This window comes from Dipteris shenzhenensis, chromosome 15 (assembly GCF_047967505.1).
Source record: "Dipteris shenzhenensis isolate YYH24624 ecotype China chromosome 15, Dip_SZ_1.0, whole genome shotgun sequence".
Lineage (NCBI taxonomy): Eukaryota > Viridiplantae > Streptophyta > Polypodiopsida > Gleicheniales > Dipteridaceae > Dipteris > Dipteris shenzhenensis.
The window spans coordinates 36307358-36321492 of record NC_141610.1 but is presented as its reverse complement, the minus strand read 5'-3'; the positions used below and the strand labels follow the sequence as shown (position 1 = coordinate 36321492).

The 14135-nt window shown below is 54.0% G+C and overlaps 1 protein-coding gene across 1 annotated transcript in view; it reads right to left on the bottom strand.

Annotated features, from left to right (window-relative positions):
* Positions 1–14135, bottom strand: part of LOC147893744 (vacuolar protein sorting-associated protein, putative (DUF1162)) — a 215327-nt gene that overhangs the window by 64647 nt on the left and 136545 nt on the right. Inside the window, exon 24 of the mRNA XM_087385903.1 lies at positions 1437–1762. Within this exon, the coding sequence (XP_087242029.1) occupies positions 1437–1762 (326 nt within the window). The remainder of the gene's footprint in view (positions 1–1436; positions 1763–14135) is intronic.

Genomic DNA, 14135 nt, shown 5'->3' with positions numbered 1-14135 from the left:
CTCTAATCCATGCATCTGAAAAACCAAAGCGAGATAGAGTACCCTCTAAAAAATCCCAGTCTACTCTGTCGTAAGCTTTCTCAAAGTCCAAGAGTAGAATGACCAATCTTTGGCGGCTGTGCATGGCCCATTCTGAGGCCTCCCAAAATGAGAAAATATTATCAAAAATACTTCTGCCATGCACAAACCCTGTCTGCGTGTCATGAATCAAATCTGGAAGAAAAACCTATAGCCACAGACTGATGGCTTTCACCAGAATCTTGTAAAAAGTGGCCAAAAGAGTGATGGGTCTCCATTGAGACACAAGCTTCCTATTACCCCCCTTTGGGATGAGATGAATGAGACCATCTGTAAGTGAGTCCGGCATCTCACCAGAGTCCCACACGCCCTGCAGGGCTGATGTAATGTGATCACCAATCTACTCCCAAAAAATAATAAAAAAGGAGGGTGTAAGTCCATCTGAACCTGGGCAGGAGGCACTTGCTCTTGTAAAGGGCAAGTAATGCAGTCTTGAATTCTGCATTGGTGAAAGGTGCATCCAGAGAAACATACATCTCATCCTTCACCAATACAGAGATACACTGCCAAATAACCTCTCTGGCATCATCAATGGCCTGTGTGCTTGGATCTGCAGTAAGAAGGGATGCAAAAAAATCTGAAACTACACACATGACAGCATCAGGATCTGACTCTAACACCCCGTCTGAGTCAACAAGCTGCGAAACACTATCTCTACTATGTCTGGGCCCATTGAGTAGAGAAAAAGTGTTTGTTGACCCTGCCACCCATCTGAATCCAAAAGGATTCTCGTGCATGAAAGGCATACTCTGCTCTCTGATCCAACAATGTCTGCAAATGAGCCCTTGCTGCAGCAAGGCGCTCTTGAATCCAAGCATCTCTGGGCCTCTTCTGCTCTTCCCTCTGAAGGGACGCTAACTGCTGGCCTTGGTTGTTGAGTGGCCGGGATGGGGAGTGAAAGGGGCTCATGATGCGATTGAGTGGACTTGATAGGAAGAGGGGAAGGGGTGTGTGGGTGATTGGAGCAAATGTAGAGCCAAGTAAATGGTTGAGCAGAGGTGAGGGCAGGGGAGGAGGCATGGAGTTTTGGGGAAAGGAAGTAGAGGTGAAGCTTGGCATGCGGATGGGTATAGGAGTGGAGAGGAGATGAGGGGTGAGTGTGTGTAATGGGTGAGGGAAGGGGAAGTAGGGATGGGGTTCCTCCGATGGGTGAATGAAGGAGTGGGGGAAAGAGTGTGCAACGTAATGGGATAGATGTAGAGAAAGGGGAATAACAGCGGAAAGGAGTGGGAGAAAGGGGAAGATAGCAAAAGGGGTGAGTAGAGAGAGAGAGAGAGAGAGAGGGGGGGGGGGGGGAGGGATGGACGGAGGTAGGAAGCAAACACAAGCAAGGAGAACATGATGGAGCGTAATGATACCTGCTTTGCAAGCTCAACTATTGTCATTCCCAATGCAAGAATTTTAAAATCCATCCTTGTAGATGGAATCAGAACTTGTGATTGCCACTGATTCTGCTTGGAGCAATTGATATCTTCGCAAATACGTAGCACACGACAAGGTCCATCAGTACATACTTCATAACCCACATTGGGAAGCTCATTGCCATCATAATCATACTGCCCACTTGCATCTAGCTGCATATGAAATGGTAGCCGTAAACCAAACCCTTTGCTTTGTCGCACAACACGGAATGATTTCCATGGCCTTAGCTTGTCTAAATTAATCTCTTTACAAAACTGTGTACCTGCAATCCCAAACCAAACCTACATTAAACTGTGTTGCTGCCAAGTACTATGTATTTTTTTGCCGAAAAAACAGTTCTAATTATATTACTTCGAGAACAAGATACAAGAGGTCAGCTTATAGCTGACGGGCTGCGTTCACAAACCGGACGCAGCCCAAAAGGTAGCATAATAAATCATACTCTCACGGAGGAATATGCTGAGTGTGAATGAACAGCCATCGGGGTGGTGAGTAGTGCCACCGAAGGCCCTGCGTAGTCTGCTCGAAGAAGAGGCTCTGTGAATCCCAAGCCTGGAGGAAGCGTCTCCGCTTCTCCTGACCAGCCCGGGAGTCTCCCTGAATCTGGTCCCACTGGCCTCTGAGGGTATGAATAATCTCACTCCAAATCTCCGCCATGATCTGGGCAGTCGATAAGGAGGTGCCACCGAGGATCTGCGCGCAGCGCGAGGTCCAGATGTGCCATCCTGTAATGCTGCTGATAATCTCCCAGACTGGCTGCCTCTCCCGAACTCCTGTATCAGCCTCTGCTAGGTGCTGTGGGATACCCTCGAGCGGCCCCCACGTCCCCTGTGTGATAAGGAAAGTGGGGTCCTGCTGGCATGCCTCGAACAAGTGATGAAGACCAGGTGCGGTGCTGCACCAACAGAACGCGCCCCAAGTGATCACTCCTAGCTCTGGTGCTGCACGAGTAAGAAGCCCGAAAGTCCACCTCCACACTTCCTGGGCGCGCATGCAGCTCCACAGGCAGTGTTTTGGTGACTCCTCATCCGCATGGCAAATCTGACAGCAACCGTCCTGGCCTATCTGCCTCAACCAGCTCCCCACTGGAAGACCTTTGTGGGTAAGAAGCCACAGGAAGTATGAGATCTTCCGCGGCCGCCAGCTCTCCCACAAGGCCTTCCAGAAAGCCTGCAAAAAGAACCTGGAAATACCCTGTGCGTACCAGCTAGGACGCTGGGTGGGGGGGCGGCTCTGCATCCTCCCGAGAACTCGCCTGCCCAGAGTCGTGCTGTAAGCGAAGAAGGAAGTCTGCCCCTGTCCTGTCACAATCTCTGGCCACCACCACTCTCCTGGGTCCCACTCAAGCTCTGACAAGGCCCGCCCCTCCCAGAGCCAAAGACGCCAAAGCTGCAACTGGTCCTGCTCGATACTAGGGTCGGTATGCCAGACCTTCCCCAGAAGGCCTACGACCCTAACCCTCTGCCACGGGAGTAGGGGGTCAATGAGCGCATCCTCTCTCCTGAGTCGTCCGTCCCCTGAAACCGCGAAGAAGGCGATAGAGGAGTCATCCAAACGTCCTGCGACCACCAGTGGGATGCCACGAGGGGTGAACTGTCCCAGCCAGTGGGTGTCTCCAGGCATGAGGACCTGAGGCTCAGGTGGAGCCAACCAAGCGGCTGGGATCGCACCGTCGATCTCCGTGCGTCTCGCCTGGACTCCGCGTGCACCTCCCGCTGCGTCTGCCAGATCGGCCATCTCCAGATGTCTGTACGTGTCCCTCCAAACTCGAAGGGACCGGGCTGGCCCCCTCATCCAGCCGTCCCACCTGATATGTGATCTCTCCCCCAGCTGAAGGCCCTCGGCGTCTCTGGCCTGCCCATTCCAGACGAGCGGCTGGCGATCGATCTCCTCCTGACAGCTGGGCTGGGACTGAATGAGACTGAGACGGAGCCGCCTCCAAACCATGAGGAGGCTACGAACGAGTGGGGAGCGGGGCTGAGTGAGCGGGGCGGAAGTGAAGATCCACCTGAAGGACGGTAGCCACTCTCCACCTCGGCGCGGGACACAAGAGCCGACTCCCTGCTGAAGTAACATCTTCCACGTCTGCCCCCCTGGGGTCAAACCGCGGATGATAAGCTTGCCTAACAAGGCCTGACTCTGAAGCTCTGGATCAATGACCCCCAGACCCCCCTCCGCCTGCGGAAGAATGACTGTCTGCCAAGCAACCCTGGCTCTGGTATCTCTCTGCCCATCCTCCCCAGACCAAAGAAAGTTCCGAACCAACCTCCTGAGCTGTGCCACGCTGGATCTCGAGAAGCACCAACAGGAAGCCACATACCAAGCCGTGGCTAGAAGGACCTGGTTAACTACTAAAGCACGACCTGCAAGGGACAGCTTAGCAGTGCTCCAGAAAGCCAGCTTCCGTCGGATGGAATCTAGCACCGGGAGAAACTGCTGAGCTGGCGTAATGTCTAGGCCAACCTGGAAGCCAAGGTATCTAGCTGTCTGTCCACGTGGGATCCATCTGAAGCCCAGGAATCGCCCCCACTGAGAACACGCCCCCGGGTCTGTGAGAAAACCAACTGATTTGTTCCAGTTGATTTTCGCACCAGCGGCCGAGCAGAAAACCTCCAGGGCCATCCGCACCCTCTCTAGCATCCTCTCATCGTCCTGGACATAAAGGGCTGTATCATCTGCGTACTCTGAGTCCAGAAGCTCCGTGTCCTCTCGGAGTGGAAGGCGAACACCCCTGAGCCCTGTGGACCTCGCCCGAAGGTAGTAAGTCATGGCCTCGGCGAAGAAGAGAAACAGATAAGGAGCCAGGGGACAGCCCTGACGTACTGATCTCTCCAAGCTGAAACGCTCACCCATCCTGCCTCCAATGATGACTCTGCTAGACGCTGTCCTGTACAAAGCTGAGATACCCTGAATCCAGCCTGCCGGGAAACCTAGTCGCTCCAGAGTCCCCTCCAAAAAGGACCAATCCACGCGATCGTAGGCCTTCTCGAAGTCGAGAAGTAAAATGGCAAGGTGTGAACCGCTGTACTGAGCCCACTCCTCCGCCTCTGAAAAGGTGAAGACATTATCCAGGATACTGCGATCCTGGACAAAGCCTGTCTGAGTGTCATGGACGAGGTCTGGGAGTAGAGGTCGAACTCTGGCACTGATCATCTTGGCGAGGATTTTGTAGGCAGTGGTAAGGAGAGTGATCGGACGCCACTGGCGGATCTCCTGTCTATCTCCTCCCTTCGGGATGAGGCAAATCAGTCCCGAGGAAAGGCTCTCTGGCATCTGACCGCTGCTGAAAATCCCCTGCAGAGCTGCAAGGAGGGGCTGATGGATCTGGTCCCAGAAGAAGGTGAAGAAAGCTCGGGATAGCCCATCCTCACCTGGGCATTTCTGCCCATCAATAGCCATCAAGGCCTCCAACATCTCATCCGCGGTGAACGGCGCCAACAACGTCGCCTGCATGCTGGGCTGGACCAGGGATGGAATGTGCCTCCACACCTCCTCACGGTCACGACTAGCACGAGGGGCAAGTGGCTCCTGCTGGAAGAGGGTCCTGTAGAAGTCAGTGGCCAACCCCAGGACCTCCCCCGGGTCCGTAACAATGTGACCATCCGCTGTCCTGAGACTCCGTAGCTGATCACCTGCAGCTCTCTGGCCGTGTGTCCTGAAGAACTCCCTGCACATCCGGTCACCCTTCCGGGCCCAGAAGGAGAGAGAGGCGTGAAAGGAGAACTCGGAGCGACGCTGGAGGGTCTCCTCCAAGAGGGCTCTGGCTCGAAGGGCCTGGATCCGAAGCTCCTCCGAGCCCGGGGAAGACTGCTGAAGTCGCTGAATGGAGGCGAGGTCCCTCCGAAGAGCTCTCTCTCTGCCCCACCAATCCTGTCGAACCTGTAGGGCTGCGAGCTGGCAGATCTGGCTGGACTCCTGCAGAGCCTGCGCGACCGAGTCTACCAGATCCATGCCCTCCCCCCAGTCTCTGTCCCAAAGACTGCAAATGCTGCTACGGACGTCCGCCCTCGAGAAGATGGAATCGGGAATCCTGCATGATCGGGGGGGGAGAGTCTGGGCTGCCGAATCTAATGAGAGGAGCACAGGCGCATGGTCGGATAGTGTCGTCCCTGGAACAATGCCCGCCTGGCCACCTCTGCTGATGGCCCAATCGCTGACATAAAACCTATCAAGCCGCTCCAGGAGTCTGCCTCCTTCCCTGCGGAAGCCCCAAGAGAAGTCCAGGCTCCCGTGCCAACGCCGGAAGGACGGGTCTCTCCAACTGTCCCTCCCTCCTGTCGCGAAGATGAAAGAGTCCCAAGCTGACTGCTCTGCCTGAGCCATACCTGTGAACTCCGGATCTCTACCCTGCTGGTCCTCCAAGGTCTCCAGGTTGTTGAAGTCTCCTCCAACAATCCAGGAATCCATGTCTGGAAGAATCCCTGTAAGTGTCCTCCAGAAGGTGGCTCTGCATCTGAGGTCTGTGGGAGCATAAATGTTGAGGATTCCTATCTTGGATCCCTCCAAATTCAGGCCTACCCAAAGGGCTCGGCCTGGGATCAACGTGCCGTGACCGAAAACTGACTGAGCTAACTGCTCGCACACGGAGGTACAGACCCCCCCGCTCCTCCCCTGTGCGCCGATCGAAGGCTCCCAATAAGTGTAGGAGCATCCAGGGAGAACCTTCCCGCAGCTACGGGCATGAGCCGCAGAAAGCTTGTGCTCCTGGAGCAGCAGTACATCCAATCGACCAATCACTGCAGGCTGAAGTTCCTGACGCAAAATGAGCTTCCTGGGACCACGGGTACTCGAAGAGTGAAACCCGTTCACATTCCAGGATACGAGGTGTAGGCTCATGGAGAGGGATGGGGGGCTGCGAACAGCTGTCTGCTCGCAGAAGAAGTCGAAGAAGAATCAGACAGATCGGAGTGGAGGCGCTGCCGCTTGTGAGAAGGTTTGGAGGGGGAGACGGGGTCGTCCTGCCCGTTCTTCAACACCTTCAGCAAAGGCGAGAGGCCTCTAGTGCCATGAACAAATGCTTTCTCGAGCCAGCTCGAGATCTCTGAAGCAGTCATCCCGTAGAAGGTTCGGAGTTTCTGTTGGGACCAAGCTCTGACATCCTGGGGAAGAGGCCATGCCAGGGGGGGTCTGAGGATCACGATCAATCGGAAACGTTTGGCAGCGCAACGCCACCGCAAGCGCACATCGCCCTCGGACCACTGAGTCTCGAGGAGCTGCCCACCGGACGGGCCTATCCAGGAGCAAATCTGGGCGTGTGTCTGCTCTCTGAGAGCCTCCCACACCGAGTCGTCTGTCCAGGTCTCGGTGCCATCGCTGAGGAACGTGAAGGCGAAGCTAGGGCCATCCCTGGGAGCCAAGGCACCAATCCTCCCATCCGCCCCTTTGCGGAGCATGAAGATACTAATGTCGAGACAAGCCGGGAAGGTCCCAAGGTCGGCCACATCCAGGTAGTCCCAGGGGCCAGATCTGTAAAAGTCTCGAGGGAGCTCTCTCTCCTGGAGCTGAGACCCAGCTGAGTCTGCCACTGAGGGGCTAGCGGGAAGGGAAACCTGCTCCACTGGTGGTACAGACACCGGGTGTCCTGCAAGCGGGGGAGGAGGGGGAGGAGGCTGCGGGATAGGCGACTCGGGCTCCACGGAGGCGACTGGCGGAGGAGGTGGAGGAGGTGGAGCGGAGGCTGCACTCGGCTGGGAAGGCGACGGTGCAGCTAACTCTGTAGGAGGGGCGAGGGGAGCAGGGGGGGGAGGGGGATGGGGATGCATCTGGAACTGGGGCTGAGAGGGAGGGGGAGGGGGAGGGGACTGAGGAAAAGGAGGCGGGGGCTGAAACTGCGGGGCGGGCGAAGGGGGGGGAAACTGGGGAAACCGGGGAGAAGGCGGGGGGGTGGGAGAGAGGAGGATCTGAGGCTGTGGAGGGCGGGCTGCCGTCGAAGAAGAGGCTCTCCCAGGTCCCTGGGGCATCTGCCTGTCAGGCCTGTGGAGTGCTGCTGCAGGAATGGTGACCTCTGCCTCCTTGCCTTTATCCGAAATCTTCTTATTCTTTCCTCTTTTCCTTCGAACCTCGGTCCAACCGCCCACTACCTCTGGCCCAGGCTCCGACTGCCTCGGCTCCTCCTGACGTGGCTGTCCGGGGGGGGGAGGTGGAGGGGGCGGGGGCGGGGGCGGGGAGGGTCGAGACGAGCTGGCAAAGCGTGGACAAGTAGCCGCCAAGTGCCCAAAGCCATGGCACCGCAGGCACTGACCTGGCTGTCCGGTGACTATCATGCTCTGGGTGATACTGCCGGCACCTGTAACGATCTCGATCACTGCAGGGAGAGTCGCAGGATCCGCCACAGCCACACGGACTCGGGGAGCTCCTGCCGTGGTCACCGCGTCGGCAAAGGTGTCGTGCATAACCCAGCCAAAATGGGAGCCCAAGTCCCTGACAATCGGCCGCAGCTCAGTAGCAAGCCCTGGAAAAACGAGTGTCACTGGGTGACGAGGTATACGGAACCGAGTGTCGAAACCCGCTGCGCTGAAACCACGGTACCACGGGACTATCATGATGATCTTCCCATCCACCGATGTGGGGGAACCGGCAATCAGATTGCTCGCAGCTTTCTCACTGGAGAGTTTGAGCCAGAAGATGCCCCTTCCCATAAGGGCCACCTCCTCGATATGGCCATCCTCTAGCAAGAGAGTGGACTGGAGCCAGTCCCTGATGGTAGACCTGGAGGGGGAGTGTCCAATGACTCTACCGTAAACAGAGGTACGAGCAAAGTCACTGGCTACCTCCTGAACACGAGATGATTGTTGCTCTGTCAGGATAACGCGGTAGGCATCTGGAGAGGGAGGGTCCGACTGGGCCTCCGGATCCGGGCTGGGGGCCGCCATACCGCCAAGACTAACTGCAAGCTTCCGATGAAGAAAAACAGGCTGCCACCCAAGAAGAGATGAAGCGTCGGTGGAGCCTGGGGGTGAGGCGGCGAGGCGGGATGGAGCGGAGGGGGCGGCTGGAGCGGAGGGGGCGGCTGGAGCGGCGGCGAGGCGAGGATGGAGCGGAGGCGGGCGAGGCGAGGCGGGATGGAGCGGAGGCGGGCGAGGCGAGGCGAGGCGGGATGGAGCGGAGGGGGCGAGGCGAGGCGGGATGGAGCGGAGGCGGGCGAGGATGGAGCGGAGGCGGGCGAGGCGAGGCGGGATGGAGCGGAGGCGGGCGAGGCGAGGCGAGGCGGGCTGGAGCGGAGGCGGGCGAGGCGAGGCGGGATGGAGCGGAGGGGGGGGCTGGAGCGGCGGCGAGGGGGGGGGGTTGGAGCGGGGGCGAGGGGCGGGTTGGAGCGAGGGGGCGGGATGGAGCGGAGGTAAGGGGCGAGGATGGAGCGAGGGGGCGGGATGGAGCGAGGGGCGGCTGGAGCGAGGGGCGGAGGTGAGGCGAGGGGCGGAGGTGAGGCGAGGGGCGGGATGGAGCGAGGGGCGGAGGTGAGGCGAGGGGTAGCGGGGTGCCGGCGGGGGGGGAGGAGAGGGGACGGGGGTCGAGGGCGGACGGGAGGGGTGGAGGTGGACGCGGCGAGGGGGGGGGGAGCGAAGGGGAGGTAGGGGCTAACGGCGAGGGGGGGAGGGGAAGCTCGCAGGAGCTCTGCATGTGCACATCCTAATGCGCATGCTTCTACAAAGGCATACCGTCCTTGCCAAGTACTATGTATACTTCCATAAGGCAGCAATATCATTCTTCAATAAGACAACAATACAGCTATTTAGATGAATCCAGAAGCATGATCCTGTAAAACACAAAATGAACAATTCACAACAGTCGCATAAAGGTTAAAAACCTTGAAGTCCATCACATGGAAGGATAGGGAATTCCAACACATAATCAGCGCCCAGTAGTGAGTGTAGATAATTGTGCGAACACACATCCTCACATGCACACGTATGAAAAATCCATGTCTATGAAAGACTTTGTATTAGCATTCTGTAAGACTCCAAAGGTGAAGGGCAACAATGTACACAATACAAGCATTTGTGATTTGTGAATCAATGCAAAAATTCAAGCCATGCAGAAAGCCCCTGGGTAGTCAGGCCCACATAGAGCTCAGACCACGCACCTCAGACACAGGAGACGCCATTACATGACAGAATCAGACTTACTCCCGACGTATAAAGGGCTCTCTCTGGGTCTAGCCGTATTTTTCACTCAAGGCTTTCGTGTATCAATCCATCGGTAGATTTTCCTTTGGGAGTGTGCTAGAACCTCTAGTCCCTCCCCATGGTGGTGTCTTTGTCATGGCGGATTTTAACTGATGGATTTTAACTCCTTGGTCTCATAGGTTATTTGGCTTTTACAATGTTACAGAAGGTGCCAAACATAAGAAAGAGTGGTCTACTATTGTTTTGTAGATTTCAAGAAATCCTTCGATACAATACCACATAAGAAGATATGGGAAAGGCTAGAAAAGCTACTAGTCCCTCAAGAACTCCAAAAAGCTACATACCAATTATATCAGAGAGTTCTAGTAGAGTTAGCACAGCCGTTAGTGGATGGATCAAGCTCTCAAGGGGAAAGCTGTCATAAGCAGTGACATAGGGGTTAAGCAAGGCTGCCCCCTCTAACCAACCTTCTCGGCCTCTTTATTGATGAGTTTGGAAGAGTGGATGGGAATACAAAGCAAGGAGGGTGCAGGATACGTGATGCTAATGCTTATCTACGCACATGACGTGGTATTCTCCGCAAAGAGTAAGAGAACCTGCAAACACATTTGGATGCACTAAGAGAACTTTGCAGACACTTGGGGATGCAGGTCAATATAGATAAGACAAAGGCAATGGTGATTGGGACACATAACAAACACATTGATGTCACCTTTGCAGGAGACCCCTCAGAAATAGTCAATGTATATAAGTATCTCAGACTGGAATTCACGGACAAATACCACTGGAATGCATGTGTAAAGAGAAGGGTTCTAGGTGGCTTGAAGGCTTTATATAGTTTCCAAAATAAATGTAGGAAGGAACACTTGTGGAATTGGGAAACGAGGAAGTTTCTGTACACCATGCTTGTGCAGACAGTAATCCTTTACCGGAGCTTGGGCACCTAGACTCTGTAGGATCGACTGGGACAGAATAGAAACTTACATAAATGCTTCCTAATAGGGGAGTTACAGGTTAAGGCTCAAACACCCTACCCCATCCTACTTGATGAATAAGTTAAGAATGGAATGGCGTTCCGACATCCGCTCCCCCCTTAGTGAAAAGGGTGCAGGATGTGCGCATGACATATGTGAGAGGTCAGGAGATGGCTGATTTGGGATGTCATAGAGCGTGCGTGCATGACATTTCCTGAGAGTATCGGAGGATGGGCTCATCATCAGACCTCAATATCTCGAGGACAGAGGAGTCTCACACACGCTGAGGATTGCCATCAAACAGATGCGGGTCTCGTCCATCAGCTGAGGATCAAGGCAAGGACCGCAAAGGTCGCCAACGTTTGGGGCCAATCGATGTCCTTGTTTCTGAGTAGGAGCGCTCTAGCTCCCCTGTGATTTGTTTTGTGGTGCATATTTACTTGTCAATTTGCTGTGTATGCTGTAATTAAGTAATCCTATCACCCTTTACGTTGTTGAGGCTGGTTTCAGCAGCGGACTTGCAGGTTGTGCACGATGGGGGCGGTCAAGACAGAGGAGCATTTTGTGTGTCTGCCTAGCCTACTATGAGAACTAAGGGCGCTACCACTGCCTTTTTTAGGAGGGGCACGGCTTTGGCCCACTCTCACGACTGATCCACTTCCAGGACTAGGTCTCTATTGGGCTCTACCTGATGGAGATGCGACAACTTAGGGAGACGCTACTACGACATATAAGAAAGTAGTCGGGTCACGAATTTCTATGCATTTGACTTGTATGAGAGAGAGAGAGAGAGAGAGAGAGAGAGATTATTAGAATCTACTAATAATGATTCAGTGGGGAGATTCAATGGGCGATCATGGCCTTGTATGAGAGAGTCACAGGTAGAGTCAGGACACGGGCGGGGCTGTCGGGGGAAGTACGTCATACGATAGGGGTGAAGCAGGGGTGTCCTTTGTCTCCGACACTCTTTGGTCTCTATATCGATGAGTTAGAGATGTACATATAGACGATGGGTGGTACAGGTTCTTTACTGGCAGGATCCACGATACCGATTCTCCTCTATGCAGATGACGTGGTTCTTATTGATTCCTCCCAGCAGGGTTTACAGGCACATCTCCATGCACTCCACAGCTTTTGTCAGGACAGAGGGTTGTCTGTAAACCTTGGGAAGACCAAAGTCATGGTCTTCAACACGTCATACCAGGTTTATAGGAGAGGCGAGTTCTCTTTCACATTTGATGGGCAGGAGGTGGAGCTAGTCAGGGAGTATACATATTTGGGTGCCACATTTAGAGGTCCAGTCTTCACCGTGATGCATGCAGCACGAGATAGGATCAGTAGAGGGTATGCCGCCTTGGCTCTTCTCGAGAGGCAGTGTGCACAGTCACATTTTCAGCATCCCGACACGAAGTCCTTACTTTTCGATACGCTGGTGAGACCTGCAGCCATGTATGCTAGCCTCTTCTGGGCAGGAGATCTGTGTTGCAGATTGGAGACGAGTAGAGAGGTTACAAATCATCATGTTCTCCAGATTGATCAGAGCGAAGCCCACGGTACCGCATCAGATTATGCTCACAGAGTTCGGAGCTACACCCCTAGCGCTAGATGCAGCATTTCAATCAGTTACATACTTGCATAGGATCAGGGCGCTCGGAGACTCAGCAGCAGGTAGAGCACGATTACCGTGGCTAGCACTGACATCCTCGCAGATGTTAGCAGAGAGAGGTCATACTTTTTGTTGGTACCACACACTCTCCACATGGCTCACCTCGTTGGGCTTGGATATGGATAGGCTGCCACCATTTCGATACAGCATAGATGCCCCTCGCCTCCCTCTCACTCGACATGAGCTCAGTCAGGTTATCAGGGCAGATTTGTTGCAGCTACACACGTTTCGCACTTGGGTTCATCCCACGGAACTTCCTACGAAGATGGCCACATATCGTGACCATTTTCTCAGGATTTCAGAGGATGGCTTCATCATATCCCCAGGATATATCGGCGTTCATATGTCGCACTCACTCAGGATTGCCTTGGGCCAGCTCAGGGTAGCTTCCCACAGATTAGACGTTGAGGCCGGCAGGATGCGTCGTACAGCTACCGGACATAGACCCAGGCGAGAGACTAGGATATGCCCTTGTTGCACTATGGGGGAGGTGGAGACTGAGGAGCACTTTGTTTGCAGATGCCCTTTATATTATGAGATCCGTGGCAGATTTCACTGTTTATTTGGGCACGGATTTGGACCTCTCTCTCGGATTATGGAGTATGAGGATCAGTATTGCTTAGCGTTGTTCATCAGGGAGATCACCAGATACAGAGAGAGATTCCTCAGAGAGCACCGTCGCATCCTTGCCAGAGACCTGGTTATTCATGAGGAGCAAGACGAGGCGCATGACCATGAGCACAGAGATAGCCCATCTTGCTAGAGAGCACCGATGGTTCCACCCCGAGGATGTACATATGACATGATTCGGCAGCACCGCAGGATGATCTTACATAGAGGCCCCTCCTGTTTCGCAAGCCCTTCTCTGCAGGGCTGTCTAACCATCCCCGCCATTGCATTCAGGATGCATGGATCGGTAGAGAGGGGCGACATGGTACAGTCGAGCAAGGGATTAGCAAGAAGAGAAGACGAGGAACAATGGCCAAAGCCATAGAGACCACGCACAGAGCAGAGACAAACCTAACCACCAACAATGGAGGCCCAATCTATTCGAGCCTTACTCAAAGAGGACCATCGGAGCTACATCACTCTTAATGGCCCACAGCTACAAAGATCATAGAGGTGACACCCCCCACCACATCAAGAGACGACCCGACAGAGACAGATACGAGATATACTCATATCCATTGGAGGACCCCACCATGATATGCACTCTTGGACTACTGAGGCATTGGTAGGAGTTTCCCACCAAGATCCAATTCTATCATCACGATCACTTCTGAGATTATCAGAGGATAGAAAGAGTATCAAATAACCTGGGTCCTAGAGGACAGATGAGTCTCAATCATCACGAAGTTGTATTTGATCATAATTATGGAGTTCTTTATTTATTTAATTATGGTCAAAGAGGTATTTTTTATGGTCAAAGTAAGACTAACCTTGGCTAGGGAGTCTTGGCTTATGCCAAGAGGGTTAACTGTGCTTAACCAGAGAGCCACAAAGCTAACTACGGTTAGAGAGTGTTGACTTTGGTCAACGAGGCTTGGCTTCCGCCAAGGAGGGTTAACTTCAGTGAACCAAGTTATTCCAATTTTGTCAGAGAGTTTCGATTATAATTAAAGGCACATTGACCTCGATCAAAGCCTTTAATTACAATCAAAGAGGATTGACCTCCGTCAACCAGAGAAATAATTGTTTACATGCACGTGTTTGCTTGGTGGGGATGCCCACAGAGACTAGGATTACTCTAAAGTTCATTTATGCATGCAAGGTGCTAACAATTAATGGGTATGCGGATTTAATTAATTGTTGCAGGTAATCCCAAGTGCTATGGAGTTTAGCAAGCAACTAGGATGAGTTCGCGTGACCAAG